Here is a 13,620-nt window from a genome sequence, read left to right as displayed (position 1 = left end):
GTCCATGATGGTAACAAGACATAAGAGTCGTAGGAAACCCTTGATTCATGGCCGAGCGGATCAAGAAACGCAATTGCTTCAAAGAAATGATTCTTGGCTTGAGAGAGCTCCAAGGCTGGGTCGGAGGTGGATGTCTCAGAGTACCTCACGGTTCCCGCGCTTGCCCACCAAGACCCGTCGCCCTCAAGGTCCACATAGCCTAGTCGTGATCCTTCTACAAGGCCGCCAGGGGTAATTTTTGGGTCACTTATCAGCGCTTCCTCTGTTCCGTCGGTTCTGAAGCGTCTAAAAGCCTTGACCAAAAGACCAGGGGTGTAGCAGAGGGTATGACTCTCGCCAGCGAGGCCTAGCTTCCCGAGGTGTCCAGGAGGAAGCATTCCAGTCAGGTCATCCTTGCGAAATACGATACGGGATTTGTTGATAAGTCTCTTTTGCCGTGACGTGAGATTGAGATCTTCCTCAAAGGGAACTTCTTGTAGCGATGTCAGGGGAGAAAAGTCATTGCTCTCGCCTGCGAAGTCTGCGAACGAGAACTGCATGGCGTTGCCCGCTGGCTGAAACCCAGAAATCTCGTATGTACGCGTGCTATAGACGGCTGGCCGCCTGAAGTCATTGCCCTCGTCGATTGCTTCGGTCATATTGTTCTCCGAATACAAGATATGTGTCGATTCCTGTTTCGCCTTGTCGGGGCCCGTCAGGGTGGTGAGTCCTGGCTGCCGACCGTAAACAATCTTTATCTCCTTTCGGATGTTCCCAAAATCATCGATATCGAGACACATGGTATGGTGGATCCTTGGATCTCCCGTGACCCGCTCCATGTAATAGCTTGCGGTTTCTCGGGGTTGGACTGTGCAGACGGCGTGGAGATGGGAGTCTTGGACGTCTTGTACCACCTTGACAGAATAGTTGTGTTCTTCGATGGCGAATGGAATGTGGGATGAATCTGATCCGTCCTCGCTGTAAACCTCTTTACGAAGAAGCTTCCCCTTAAGTGCCCGGAAACGCTCCCTCAGGATGTTAATCTCCTCTGGATCGAACGGATTGATCGACTCGGGTAATAAGGCACCATGAGATGGCGAACTCGGAAGCCCTTCACGCACATAGTCCGTAAAATATTCGGCTTGTATCTGGCGGCTCCAGGTCCTTTCGTCGACGAACATTCCGGTATGAAACCATGTGGACGTCCGCACGGGCGGGGTGTGCCAAGCAGCATCCTCGTTGCTCATCCGGGGACTCGCCGCTGCCTCGAAGACGCCAGTGTCCCACTCGTCTGTTCGGCCGAAGCCACGGAACTCTCTTTCAACACCGTCAAAGTATCCATGATGGTAGCTGTATCGTTTCGCAAATCGGCTGTGACTGACATGGTCAATGGTCTCCACTTGCTCCACGCAGTGAACGGGGAAGGGAAGCCTCGTGATCCAAGGGGTTCCGCTCTGCTTATCGTCCAGGTAGAACTTGGTAGATGGCGCATATCGCATCACCGTCTCGGCTCCCAAATTGTTGACGAAGCGGTTGAGAAGATGCGGTTTACGGCCCTTTGTGAAGTCTACATACTGAATACTTCGACGTTCTGCGGGAAGGCTTGTCGACCAAGTGAGACAGGCTGTTCCATTTCCCAGAAGATCCGCGACACTGACGACGGAGGTGTTATCAATTGGGAAGCTTGGCGGCAGCCGCTTTCTGGCAGAGAACTGGTTGCCAGAGTGATTCATGTACAGGTCCAACCCCTGACCTGAAAGGTAGATGAGATCGGTCGTTCCAGAGCCGTCAATATCTGCCAAGCGGATTCTTCCCTGATGGAATGCATCTTGGTAGTCAAAAGATGGTGCGCCGTCCATCTGGACGATGCGGGCCGAAGTTACCGTAGCCGTAATTTGGCCCAATAGCTGACATCAGAGTTTCGTATTCGAACAATATCAGCGAGACCATCTCCCGACATGTCGGCCAGATAAAGAGTTTGTTCCGTGTCCTGGAAGAGGCAGATTGGGGAACTACGATCCGAGGCAGGCTGTGAAACAGAGACACCATCTCCATAGCCCTCTTCGCCGAGCGAAGGGTACCATGTCAGGACTTCATCGTCGTAAATTAGAACATCTGGTAAGCCATCTCCGGTGAGATCGATCATTTTGACGCTATCTTTCGAGGCATCAACATTGGGAAACCTGGCCATGTATCGAAAATTGGTCCATCCAGCGTCAATATCCGCTTCGCGTTCAAAGTATCCCCATCCTGAGGGTGCTGTTTGAATGAGATTCAGCTTTCCAGAACCCGTCACATCACCAAAGTGACACATTTCAGGTTCAGACGCTGACGGAATTGTGCGGATCAGCTCCAGTTCTCCAAATCGGGCAACGGCCAGAGGTGGCTCTGTCCCGGCCTGTACGTTGTTGGCGCTGGTGTTGCGTTTGTAGTACCATGCGGCTTCTGACCTCATGAGTATTCCAGGGAGGCCGTCGCCATCTAAGTCGATCCACTGGTAGTCTCTTCCATCAAGGCCAACAGGAAGATTACGGAGGCTTTTCTCGTCCACCGCTCGCGGGGTTAATCTTTCGAGTTCCTGATCTAAAGGAAACTCCTGGTAGGAGAATTCGAGTGGTGGGAGGCCGCGTGAGATGATTGTACCTGAGGCGGCATCAAAAGAATGTCCGAAATGACGAACAGATGTCAATACCGTCAGTGATGGGTGCTCGCGATATGCGAGCTCCATTGAGGACACGAGACAAGGTTCTTGGCCCAGCTCAGTGAAATGATGAAACATCAAGATCCTGTGGCAGAGTCTGTAGGTCCGTAACTCAAAACCCGGCCGGTGGGTCGAGAAGGGATCCAGTCTTGACCGCCAGGCACTAAGTTCAACGGGGCTGGGAAGGCTCTCGTTATGTTCCCCAAAGTCAAAAACAACGGAGAACTTCCATGAGTCCTGGGGCAGTTCGAATGCCGAGAACGCAGCCCAGGTGTCTAGAGATCGGTTGGGTATCGTGTTTCCGTATCGAATGGTTTTCAGATATCGGTTGGCCCCCCGGCTCTCAGGCGTACGGAACGCCTCATGTGCTGCCTCGCCACTGACGTTGGCCGAGTCCTCCTGCTTGTAGGTGAAAACCATGGCATTGCCGTATGTATCATACGTTTCAGACTGAAGCCATGAAAAGATGCGAATAGTGCCGTCGACCGCAGCTGACTGGTCGAATATTCTGGAGTTGGCATCGGAGCCGAAAACCAAAGTGCTATTTTCCTCAGTCACGACGCGCCAGTGCACGTCGTCCCGGCTTTCAAGATTCGTCCAGCGTTCAATGCGAGCAAAAGTCTGGCGACTGCGTGGAAAATACTTCCGCACTACATGGTTGCCACGGACGGACTCTTCGGTGACGGGATTGCCCGCAGAGTCCTGGAGAAATACCCCTGATGCGTCTTTCTTGAACACAGGCACCAGATCCTCCATGCCAGAGAGGACAAAAACGTCGGACTCCGGGCCGGAAGCGGGATCGTGATATCGAGGCAAGCCTTTGGATGTCTTCCGCGTAATGGAAGCGCCGCCGCGCAATTGCCACCCGAGGCCGAACTCGCTGTTCCCAGCGCCTGAGTCGTACTGAAGCGCGAGCTGTGGTTGCATACCACGCCTGGCGGGCGATGTCTGGATAGGCACCGACAATGACCCAGTCCCGGAGGCTGAGCTGACGTTGTATTTCTCTCCCAGGCCAGAAATGGCACCGCCCTCCTTTTGCGGGACTATGGATGGCGCGGCAGGCAGAGCAGACGAGGCCGAGAGGGTGCTTCCGAGGGTGGATAGGTCAAAGAAGTCTTGGCCGGCTGAGCGAGAGCCTTGTGCCGGAGCGCCGAACAGACCATACCCGACGCCGGCCGCGGCCTTGCTTGGATCGCCTTCGATGGCCATGGGCTAGTCATGTGTCTGCACTTGACTATCCTGACCCCTGAGTAAATGAAGGGTTGTTGAGTTTTGGCTGGTAGACATTGACTTGAGCGACGTATCCCGCTGAAACACGATGAAGCTTTGTAGGATTATGTCAAGTCAGCAGAGGGTCAAACTGGCTCGTGAACCCCTGAAATCATTGAAGCTCAAACGGATGACGGGCTCAGCTGTGGCGTACGCCACCTAAAAGTACCATATACTTTTTTCTTCACATGTACTTCGGTAAGGCTGGCCAGCGCATGGTGAGAGGCGTCTGGTCACACTGAGCTGTCATCGTGGGATGTGCGGCTGAAGGTGAGACGGATCAAGAAATTCAGCCTTCACTTACGTGTGGCATGTGATCCACAAAGGTTCATAGGAAGTGCCGAAGAGTTGCATATGTCAAGAAAATAAACTTTCTTTCAGCAATCCTGTCAGCGAGCTGTTGGTTGTAGAAGGGCGGGGTCGCGGTCTCATCACTCGCACATCCAGCTGAAAGCGACCTGCAGAAGGTCAGCCCCTGTAGACACACACTGTACCAGACACTCGGAAACGGACCGGGATCTCGATCTAACGGTTGCTGCCGTCGTCGCTTTTCGTGCGTGCAAGATTTGCACAATTCTCACCTCCGTTTCCATTAATCGCGGAAGACCAAGAGCGGCGAGGGTGGTCTTACTGTGAGTCCGACATTGGAGCCAGGTAGCTTGGCGGGCACATTGTCCCAGGGTCAGTCCCGAACAATGATCTCAAGGCTTCAGTCAAAGCAATTGAGTTCTATCTGTATAGTTGATGTGGGTTATGGACGGAGAAGCAAACATTTCGTCAGACTACCTGGGCATCGCCTCGTTCCGACGCCTCATTCATCTCGAAGGTGTCTGACGATCGTTGAGCCTCTTTAACGTGCAACATATTCATCGCCTTCTTCTGCCTCTTTTCCTCCTTCGCCGTCAGCTTAGCTGCCTTTTTGGCCTCCTTCTTCTGGCGCTTGATCTCTTTCTTCTCGCGTCTCGTTACTCGGGGCAGTTTGCTGTCCGGACCACGAAGCACCCATCCGGGATGCACTGCGTTAAGCAACAGAAGCCCAAGCAGCATCGGCAGCGCGTCAAGTCCGAGCGCATAGTATTCATTCGTCAGGATCTCGCTGTCGAAGTCCGAGCCCGGCTTGAACTCGTAGAGACGGAAGACGATCCGAATCTGCATGTACATGTCAGCAGGGCTTGTGCGATAAAAGTGCTTAATTCAAAGATGAACTCACCATGATGAGGACGAGAACGGCAAGCAAGGCCCAGAAGAGTGACTTTACAAGCGTCATCCTGAGGTCAAAGCGTTGAGCCTCGCGCATCCTGACGTACAGTCGACCCATCAGTGCGCAGAAGATGACGATGAAGAACAACTGGGCGGCGCAGCCGGCAACATAGATGTACTGTCCAATGCGCATCATCTCCATGTCATCGCCCGACAGGAGACTGCCGCCGCCGGCTTGCACGAGGAAGCAGAGCACGTCGATCCAGACGAAGAGTTTCGTCAGCTGGGTGGCTTTCAGGTTCCAGATGCTGCGGTCCGGCAAGACGTAGTACACAAGTCTGGAAACGGTCATGTAGACCAAGGCATTCATCCCTGCATCGAGTCCGTTAGTTCGATACAGGATCCCTTGGGGATGGCATACTTACACAAGGGCGCGAGGAGGAAGAACAGCTGGCCCAGGATGGCGTAGATCTGCTTTTGCTGGTCCCGCGCACCGGCTGATTTGAGGACAAACGCGGTGCATTCCCACGCGGGCCGCCATGCTCACTACCCAGCAGAATCGCTAGGCTGATTAGTCCAACGCGTCCACAAGACTCGAAGTGATGAGCTCGCGTACCTTTTTCCAGGTCACGGCTTGCACCAAGTGGGCGCCCAGAGTCAACCCAAAGAGCACTGCAAAGGCGCAGTTGGCCGCAAAGTCTGGCTCAAAGTTGTAGTTGGAGTTACAGGCGTCATACGGAACGCTTCCGTACTTTCCGGGCACTGCTGTCGTGCAGGAGGGCTCTGCCGCCGCTGAAGTCGCGCTCGGCACGTTCGTCGCTGTTGTTGAGCCGGACATTGTTGTATTAAAGTTAACAAGCTACCAACCTGGATACGTATGATGGTTGGCTAGGTAATGAACGGATTCGAATTGAGTATGATGCCTGAGTTGATCCATTCCGAAGCCATCCAAAGGCAGGCAGACAAGATGTCTAATATAGAATGTGCCATCGCTGTCCCACGGCATTCTTAGGCTTGATTCCAAAAATTGGATGCAAACCCACCATGCATGCAAGATGCTCTCAGACGGACAACACTACACGACACGATGGAAATTGGCGAGCTGGCCTATCACGGCCATCCGACTAACACCACTTTCGGCAGCAGGCTAGACTGCGTCAGTACTCTGGCGCGGCGCAGCAGCGAGGTTGTCCCCTGCCCTGCGTACCGCGTCGGTCAGCCTCCCGTTTCGTAAACTTTTGCTGTGCCTGGCACTCACAGATTGATGACGAACAAGGCCACAGCGTCTCAGACGAGGGCCGCTCCAGGCAACACTTTTCAATCCGTCGCTGATTCGCCTGCTCGACTGTTGTCAGACGCATCCCTGGTCAGTGGCTTCTATGCACAGCCCAGGACGCATATTTGCCATACGTACGACCATGCACCTGTCCTACCGAGAAGCAGATCAATTTTCGTACCAAGACGTACGTTGGCATGAAACCTTAAACTACAGCTTCCTCCTAGGCTGAAGTGGTCTTCCAGGAGTCGTGTTCGTCGGCTCTGAGCCCTTGATCCAATGCTGTGCCGCTTCCTTCTACAGCACTCACTCGGTGCTGTTACAGACCATACCATGTCCAGTGGTCAATACTGAGGAGGCACGCAGCAACAAGCCCATGACGAGTCTCTGGCTGACGACTACAAAATCTGCCAGCAATCACAATGTTCAGCTTCCGGCATGCCCCCGTCGCCAAGGCCCGTAATTGCATGCCGTGTCGGAACCTGAAGACGCCGAAGTTGTGGCACTGGTGGGTCAAGTGCGACAGCGCCGAGCCGGGCCCAACGGAGCACTTCGACAGTACGCACATTTAGCAGGTTCAGCCTTTTTGGCCTGCTGAGCTAGATCCCAAGACAGATCAATGGAACTGTCCACGCCCGTTCCCAGGAGAGCCGGAAAAGAGATGTCCGTGCTCCACAACGAATACTACCCCTCGACTGTCCCGTTCCTGCGACCAAATGGTGCGCATCACCGCCATGGAGGCCAGAAAAAAAGTCTCGCAGACTAGCAAAAGATATCGCTGGTCAGTATGAGGGTCGAACTCATGACCTTGGCATTATTAGTACCACGCTCTAACCAACTGAGCTAACCGACCAGTTGATGAAGAGACGTTTGGAGGTTGAGATTATGGCGTCGGAGTTGCTACCGCTCGCGTCAGACGGACCCGAAGATGCAGAAAAGTTTCCATGTGGAGAGATCGAGACAAAGGGCCGGCCCATGCGACCATGACTCGAGCCCCACATCTTGCCCTCATCCACCCACCGCGATCCGACGACTCCAGACCAGATATTGGGCCCCCGCGCGATTTATGATGGTACGCGTCGGTTTCCGTTGCATCGATCCAGGAGCCTTCGCTCAGGATAACAAGCGTGAATGGTTTAGTGGTAAAATTCTCCGTTGCCATCGGGGAGCCCTGGGTTCGATTCCCAGTTCACGCAGTTCAACTTTTGTCCCTGTGGGCTCGGTTCAGGTGGTTTCGTTTTGCTCAGCTTTTCAAAGGGGCTGTGTACCGTGAGAAGGGTGCTATCTTATGGTCAAGATATGTAGATTTCCCTTGTTCTAGGCTCATGAGCTTCATGTCTGCTCCATCAGCTTTCGTCGCGCTAGGCAGGGTGGCTGGCGTTGGACGAGACAAAGTAAGTCAGCGCGAATCAACTGAAGGACGATACCGAGGGCTAGATCGCCTGGATCTTTTCGACCTTTGTCTTCCCGTGCTTCTTCTGCGGCAGCATCTACATCAGGCTTCTCTTTTGACAAGCACGGGCCGCGCTGGTTGGTATTCGGCGGTAGCGTATGCGGCGTCACCGCCGTGGTGCTGCTAAGCCTTGGCACTGGTAGGACTCACCAACACGATGGCAATTACACCAAGTAACCTGAATAGAGTATTGGCATGTCCTCCTGATATTTGGCTGCCGGCAGGTTCGTCCATGCCGGGGGGGGGAGGGGGGGGGGTCGTCATGTTCTGCGTCGTGTTTGGCTTCGGCAGCGGCAACAATATCAGCATAAGCCCAGTGTGCATTGGCAGGCTGTGTGAGACGAGCAAGTATGGGCGATATCACGCCACGGCGTTCACGGTCGCTGCGGTGGCCTGCCTGGTAGGCATTCCCATAGGAGGTGAGATTATCAGTGCGACAGTGGGGAGGGGTTACCGGGGTTTCATTGTGTTTTCCGGCCTGCTGTATGCGTGCTGTTTCGCAACATCGTTTGCTGGAAGGTAGCGCGTGTCGGATCGTCCGTCTCTCAAGATCCGAGTCTAGGCAGGCAAGTACATGGGGCGAGCAAGGAGTATTTCTTTATAGATTCAGGAGACTCGGGAAAATGTTGGTTCAAGTCTCCAACTATCCATACCTCACATCTCCAGTGCCTTCCCGGAACCAATCGTCGGCGGCGAGCGCTTCCTCCGTCGAGGCGTAGTTGATAATCGTACTCTTCATCTTGGTGTACGCGTAGAAAGCATCCCGGCCGTTCTCGCTGCCCACGCCGCTGGACCCCTTGGCTCCCCCCCACGGACTGCTCGGGTCGTTGCGGTGGTGCGTGTTCACCCATACGATGCCAGCGTCGATTTGCTCCGAAACGCGGAATGCTTGAGACAGGTCTTTGGTCCACAGAGCTGCACCGAGACCGAACTCACTGTTGTTGGCCAGGTTGACAGCTTCCTGTTCCGTGCTGAACTTGGCCACCACAATGACCGGGCCAAAGGCCTCTTCTTTCCAGATGCGACTTGCCAAAAGCTCCTTCAATCCACTAGCTGCGCCTAGAATCGTGGGTTCAAAGTAGTAGCCCTTGGAAAAGTCGGTGCCGTCGACCGAGCCCGTACCTGTCATGCGACGGCCCCCCGCGAGTATGGCAGCCGTGCCGTTCACAACCGCATCGTTGACCAAATCCTCGACGTTCTTCAGCTGCTTCGCGGAGACCAGTGGCCCCATCATAGACTCAGAATTACTCGGTGCACCCATACGTCTTTTGATGGACTCGACTTTGGTCTGAAGCTTGGCCAATACCTCGTCGTAGATGCTCTCTTGGACAATGATCCTCGTGCTGGCAACACACGTCTGTCCACTAGCAATGAAGGAGCCAAAGGCGATACCGTTGACGGCGACATCAACGTTGGCCTGGTCAAAGACGACGAGCGGTGCTTTGCCGCCAAGCTCGGCTGTGAATTTGGCCAGGTTCTTCCCAGCAATGGCTCCGATGGCTCGGCCAGCCGCTGTTCCGCCCGTCACATCCACTTTGCGCACGAGGGGGTGTTCGACGAGCGCCTTGCCGGTTGTGGCGCCGTATCCGGGAAGAACAGTAAGCACCCCGTCGGGAAGACCAGCCTCACGCAAAATAGCCCCCAGCCGTAGAGTGGTCAACGGCGTGAGTTCGCTGGGCTTGATGATGACGCTGTTGCCGGCAGCCAGAGCCGGCGCGAGCTTCTTGACGGCGATGAGGAGCGGGTGGTTGAAAGGGGTGATTTGGACGATGACACCGAGGGGCACACGGTCAACCCAATTGTGCAGCTTGCCAAAGGTAGGGAGAACCGAACGCTCTTCAGTGCGCAGAAGGGCAGCATAGTAGCGGAACCACTTGGTCAGGGTGGGGACCTGGGCGTTAAGCTCGCGGATGGCACGGCCAGTCTGGCGGACCTCGAGCGGTATGAGCTGCGGCATGGCAGTGGCCAAGAGGTTGGCGGCGGCATCGAGGACATCGGCGCGTGTCTGTCGGGGTGCCTTTGACCAGACGCCTGACTTGAAGGTCTCGTGAGCGGCTGTTACGATGTCATTGACATCTGCGGCGGAGGCCGAGTGGCAGCTGAGAGCATGAGTAGTGAGCTTTTCAACGTTGAGTGGTCTGCAGGACAAGTGTATGGGAATGGAGTCGCCTACTGCGCAAATATGTCTCCAGTGGCAGGGTCCTCGATGGGGATGCTACAGAGCATGAGTGAGTGGCTCGATAGCAAGGTCGAGGACCTATGAACACGGAGGCTTACAGGTCGCCATTGCCCGGCTGTTCTCGGCCGCCCACCCACAGCTCGTATGTATCGGTCATGGTGCGCAGGCTTCAAAAAAAAAAGAGGACAGTACCAAGAAACATCTATGTAGGCTGCAGTGAGAATCTTATGCCGCCTGTAGCAGGCGAAGAGGAGGGGGGTCACATCTCGGGCCTGTGGTGTCGAGAGATAAGAGAGCGGGCAGGTGGTGCAGCATGGTGGCCCAAAGGGGCAGGAGGGGTGCACTGGAAGGAGCCAGCCGGTCGCACCCGCCCGGCAGTCACCAGGACCCCGCCATACCTGCCCTGCATTGTCTTGAGGTAGGTACCTAGGTAAGGTAGGTAGGTACCTTATTGAAGAAAGGCACCAAGGGTAGGAAGGAAGCTGCATCCGACTTCGGGCGCGACGCGCATAGCGACTTCCCCACGACTTTTCCTCCACTTGCCTGCATTTCCACCGGCACCTGCCTCTGGACTCGCACCTGCACCTGCATCAGCCGTCGTTGCCTTGATGCATCATGTGTGTCTTCGAGTCCCGCGGATCCTCCCCCGTACCCTCACACCAAGGCACGCCCTGATACGCGCAATGGCTACCACCACCAGATCCTACAATGTGTGTGCCTCCCCGCCGTCCACCCACCACCTCACATGGCTCCTCTGTCCACGAACCACGAACTCCACGTGCTGACAGCAAGCAGGATGCCATCGACGCCCTCAATTCCCTCCAGACCCCCTTCGAGGTCGTCGAAGCCCGCCGCAAGGCCGGTATTCGTCCCGATGAGGCTGCCATCCTCGAGATGCGCACCTACATAGCCCGCCTCGGCTACACCCCCTCCGCCCTGAACCGCCTCAACGTCATCCACGTCGCCGGCACCAAGGGCAAGGGCACCACCTGCGCCTTCGCCGACTCGATCCTCGCCCGCCACCGCGCCGCCACCGGTTTGCCCCGAAAGACGGGTCTCCTCATCTCGCCGCACCTCGTCGCCGTGCGCGAGCGCATCCGCGTCAACGGAAAGCCCATTGCCGAGGCGCTCTTTGCGCGCTACTTCTTCGACGTCTGGGACAGGCTCGAGAGCTCGCGCGAGCAGATCGACAAGCTGCCTGCGGGCACGAAGCCCGTGTATGCGCGGTACATGACGCTGCTGGCGCTGCATGCCTTTCATGGAGGAGGGCGTCGACTGCCCCGTGCTCGAGACGGGCATTGGGGGCGAATACGACGCGACCAATATCGTTCAGCTGCCTGTGGCGCCGGCATCTCGACGCTCGGCATCGACCACGTCTTTGCGCTGGGCGACACGGTGGAGAAGATTGCGTGGCACAAGGGCGGCATCATGAAGACGGCCGCCCCGGCCTTCACCGTCGAGCAGGTCGAGGGCGCCGCGGCGGTGCTGCAGGAGCGGGCCGTGGAAAAGGGTGTGAACCTGACCGTCGTCGGCGTCGACCCGCGGCTGGAGCGTGTCAAGATCCGCCCGGATGCCTTGTTCCAGAAGCGAAACGCCAGTCTGGCCGTGGCGCTGGCCGAGGCGGCGCTCGCCAAGATCGACCCGTCGTTCAAGCGACAGGAGGACTCCCTGCCGCAGGCTTTCGTGGACGGCCTCGAGCAGGTCGAGTGGCGGGGCCGCTGTGAGGTCAAGCCTGCCGAAGGTGTCACTTGGCACCTCGACGGCGCGCACACGACGGACAGTCTCAAGATGGCATCGCAGTGGTTCGCCGGCGAGACGAAGGAGAGGCCAGGAAAGAGGGCACTTGTCTTCAACCAGCAGGGTCGCACCGAGGCGATCGACTTTTTGGATGGCATTCACAACACCATCAAACGTGCCGACGGTACTTCGTTTGACCATGTCGTCTTTTGTACCAATGTCACCTACTCGACGGGGTACAAGAAGGGTTGGTCATGTCAATCTTCGCATTCCGCTGGCTCCATTTGCTAACTCGCTCCAGACTTTGTCAACAACCAGTACGATCCCAAGGCCATCGAAGCTTTGACTGTGCAGCGGAGCTTTGCCGAAAAGTGGCAGGCCCTCGATCCAGCCGCCAAGATATCCGTGATCCCCACGATCGAGGAAGCCCTGCACTTTGTAGAGAACCTCGGGCGAGACTCGAAAGAGGAGCCTGTGCAGGCGTTGGTCACGGGGAGTCTGCATCTTGTGGGCGGCGCTCTCGGCATTCTCGAGGGTGCTGAGGCCCTGTGATTCTCTCCCCCGGTGTATGTGATGTGGCTCTTTCTTCTCTTCGAGGTGGTAGATTTATTTTAGACCTTCCGGCTCCAGCAGCCCAATGACACCCCCGACGAGGTGCATGCTGCCCGTCACCAACACCGTCTGTTGCTCCGTCTTGTCGCCTGGTGTGCTGAACCCACGAATGTGTTCAATGGCTGATGTGAGGTTCTGCGTGATGTGTGTTGGTACACTTGGATATACTGACGCAAAGGCCTCGCGGCAGCTTTCTTGCACAGTAATGTCAGCATCGGGAGCTCCCTCGTCGCTCTTCGCGTCGTTTCGCGACAAGACGGCAGCCTTGAATAGTCTGTCGTCGGCATCGCCAATCTCTTTGCGCAAAGTCGCCAGGAAGTGAAGCAGCAGCTCGCTTGCCTCACGCTCCTGCTGATTGAATAGCAGCACGATGCCCGCCTTGGGCTGCTTCTGTCTCTCAGCGGCGAGCCACTTGGCCGTCTCCTCAAGGCTGTCAGTCGTGTGCGCACCGTCGAGAAGCCAGCTGATGCCCCGCTCCGCATCGCTCTTCTTCTCGTGGCGGCCTCTCAGAGAGGCACTCTTGAGAGCCTCCAGCACGCTCGGCCTCACGTCTGACAGCTTCCTCGCCGACGTGCGACCCTCGAGCGCGCAGAGGTGCTCCTCGGCCGCCAGCGCCGCCAGCGCCTGGTTATACCTCTGAAACTCGCCCCGCAGCCCGCTCTCGACGCCGCCCCAGGCCTCGACGTCGGCGTCCTTCACCTCGACGAGCTCGCTGCACTCCAGCGCCACAGCCCTCTCTCTCAAGACGGCCATGACCGAGGGCCGTTCCTCGACGAGCCTCGTGAACGCCGGCCGCCCCTTCTTCATGATGCCCGCCTTGTGCCACGCAATCTCCTCCCTCATGCCGCCGAGCATGCCCACGTGATCGACGCCGAGCCTCATCACGACGGCAGCCGTGACGCTCTCGGCGGGCACGACGTTCGTGGCGTCGTAGGCGCCGCCGATGCCGACCTCGAGCACGACGCTGCGGCACGCCTCGCCGAGGAAGACGTGAAAGGCCATGACGGTGAGGAAGCGAAAGTAGAAGGGCTTCGAGGCCGGGCCGTCGGCGTCCGGCTCGCCGCGGGCCCGCGCGCTCGCCGTGAAGCGGTCCCAGACGTCGAAATAAGTAGCGCGCAAAAGTTCGGTCTCGTACAGGGGCGCGCCGCCCAAGGGTATTTGCTCTTGCTGGTTTTGACGAGCTGCCTTACTTTTTTTTTCTGTATGTGTCCTAA

At 56.6% G+C, this 13,620-nt stretch overlaps 6 protein-coding genes and 2 non-coding genes across 8 annotated transcripts in view; 3 read left to right on the top strand and 5 right to left on the bottom strand.

Annotated features, from left to right (window-relative positions):
• Window positions 1-3,889, bottom strand: part of VDBG_07252 (SpvB domain-containing protein) — a gene marked incomplete at both ends in the record, with an annotated part of 5,106 nt that extends 1,217 nt beyond the window's left edge. Inside the window, 2 exons of the mRNA XM_003002635.1 lie at window positions 21-1,838; window positions 1,913-3,889. Coding sequence (XP_003002681.1) covers window positions 21-1,838; window positions 1,913-3,889 — 3,795 coding nt within the window. The remainder of the gene's footprint in view (window positions 1-20; window positions 1,839-1,912) is intronic.
• Window positions 3,890-4,726: 837 nt separating this feature from the next.
• Window positions 4,727-5,987, bottom strand: VDBG_07251 (RTA1 domain-containing protein; the record flags this gene model as incomplete). Its single annotated transcript, XM_003002634.1, has 4 exons — window positions 4,727-5,098; window positions 5,160-5,521; window positions 5,575-5,629; window positions 5,766-5,987. The coding sequence occupies 4 exons, from the start codon at window positions 5,985-5,987 to the stop codon at window positions 4,727-4,729; spliced, it is 1,011 nt and encodes a 336-aa protein (XP_003002680.1).
• A 249-nt stretch (window positions 5,988-6,236) lies between these two features.
• On the top strand, window positions 6,237-6,997 carry VDBG_07250 (predicted protein; the record flags this gene model as incomplete). The annotated part of the gene is made up of 3 exons (XM_003002633.1): window positions 6,237-6,363; window positions 6,433-6,612; window positions 6,840-6,997. 3 exons carry the CDS (start codon window positions 6,237-6,239, stop codon window positions 6,995-6,997), a joined length of 465 nt encoding a protein of 154 aa, XP_003002679.1.
• A 207-nt stretch (window positions 6,998-7,204) lies between these two features.
• VDBG_15152 lies at window positions 7,205-7,278 on the bottom strand. Its single transcript has one exon. It is a non-coding gene; the product is annotated as a tRNA-Ile (tRNA).
• Window positions 7,279-7,550: 272 nt separating this feature from the next.
• Window positions 7,551-7,621, top strand: VDBG_15151. The gene has a single exon. It is a non-coding gene; the product is annotated as a tRNA-Gly (tRNA).
• A 900-nt stretch (window positions 7,622-8,521) lies between these two features.
• VDBG_07249 (aldehyde dehydrogenase) lies at window positions 8,522-10,214 on the bottom strand (the record flags this gene model as incomplete). The annotated part of the gene is made up of 2 exons (XM_003002632.1): window positions 8,522-9,977; window positions 10,156-10,214. 2 exons carry the CDS (start codon window positions 10,212-10,214, stop codon window positions 8,522-8,524), a joined length of 1,515 nt encoding a protein of 504 aa, XP_003002678.1.
• Window positions 10,215-10,740: 526 nt separating this feature from the next.
• VDBG_07248 (folylpolyglutamate synthase) lies at window positions 10,741-12,346 on the top strand (the record flags this gene model as incomplete). The annotated part of the gene is made up of 3 exons (XM_003002631.1): window positions 10,741-10,767; window positions 10,853-12,041; window positions 12,096-12,346. 3 exons carry the CDS (start codon window positions 10,741-10,743, stop codon window positions 12,344-12,346), a joined length of 1,467 nt encoding a protein of 488 aa, XP_003002677.1.
• A 54-nt stretch (window positions 12,347-12,400) lies between these two features.
• Window positions 12,401-13,620, bottom strand: part of VDBG_07247 (folylpolyglutamate synthase) — a gene marked incomplete at both ends in the record, with an annotated part of 1,598 nt that continues 378 nt past the window's right edge. Inside the window, one exon of the mRNA XM_003002630.1 lies at window positions 12,401-13,573. Within this exon, the coding sequence (XP_003002676.1) occupies window positions 12,401-13,573 (1,173 nt within the window). The remainder of the gene's footprint in view (window positions 13,574-13,620) is intronic.

The sequence above is a fragment of the Verticillium alfalfae genome, genomic scaffold (assembly GCF_000150825.1).
Source record: "Verticillium alfalfae VaMs.102 supercont1.9 genomic scaffold, whole genome shotgun sequence".
Taxonomy (NCBI): Eukaryota; Fungi; Ascomycota; class Sordariomycetes; order Glomerellales; family Plectosphaerellaceae; genus Verticillium; species Verticillium alfalfae.
Note: the sequence above shows the minus strand (reverse complement) of the source record. Positions and strands in the feature narration are given on the sequence as shown.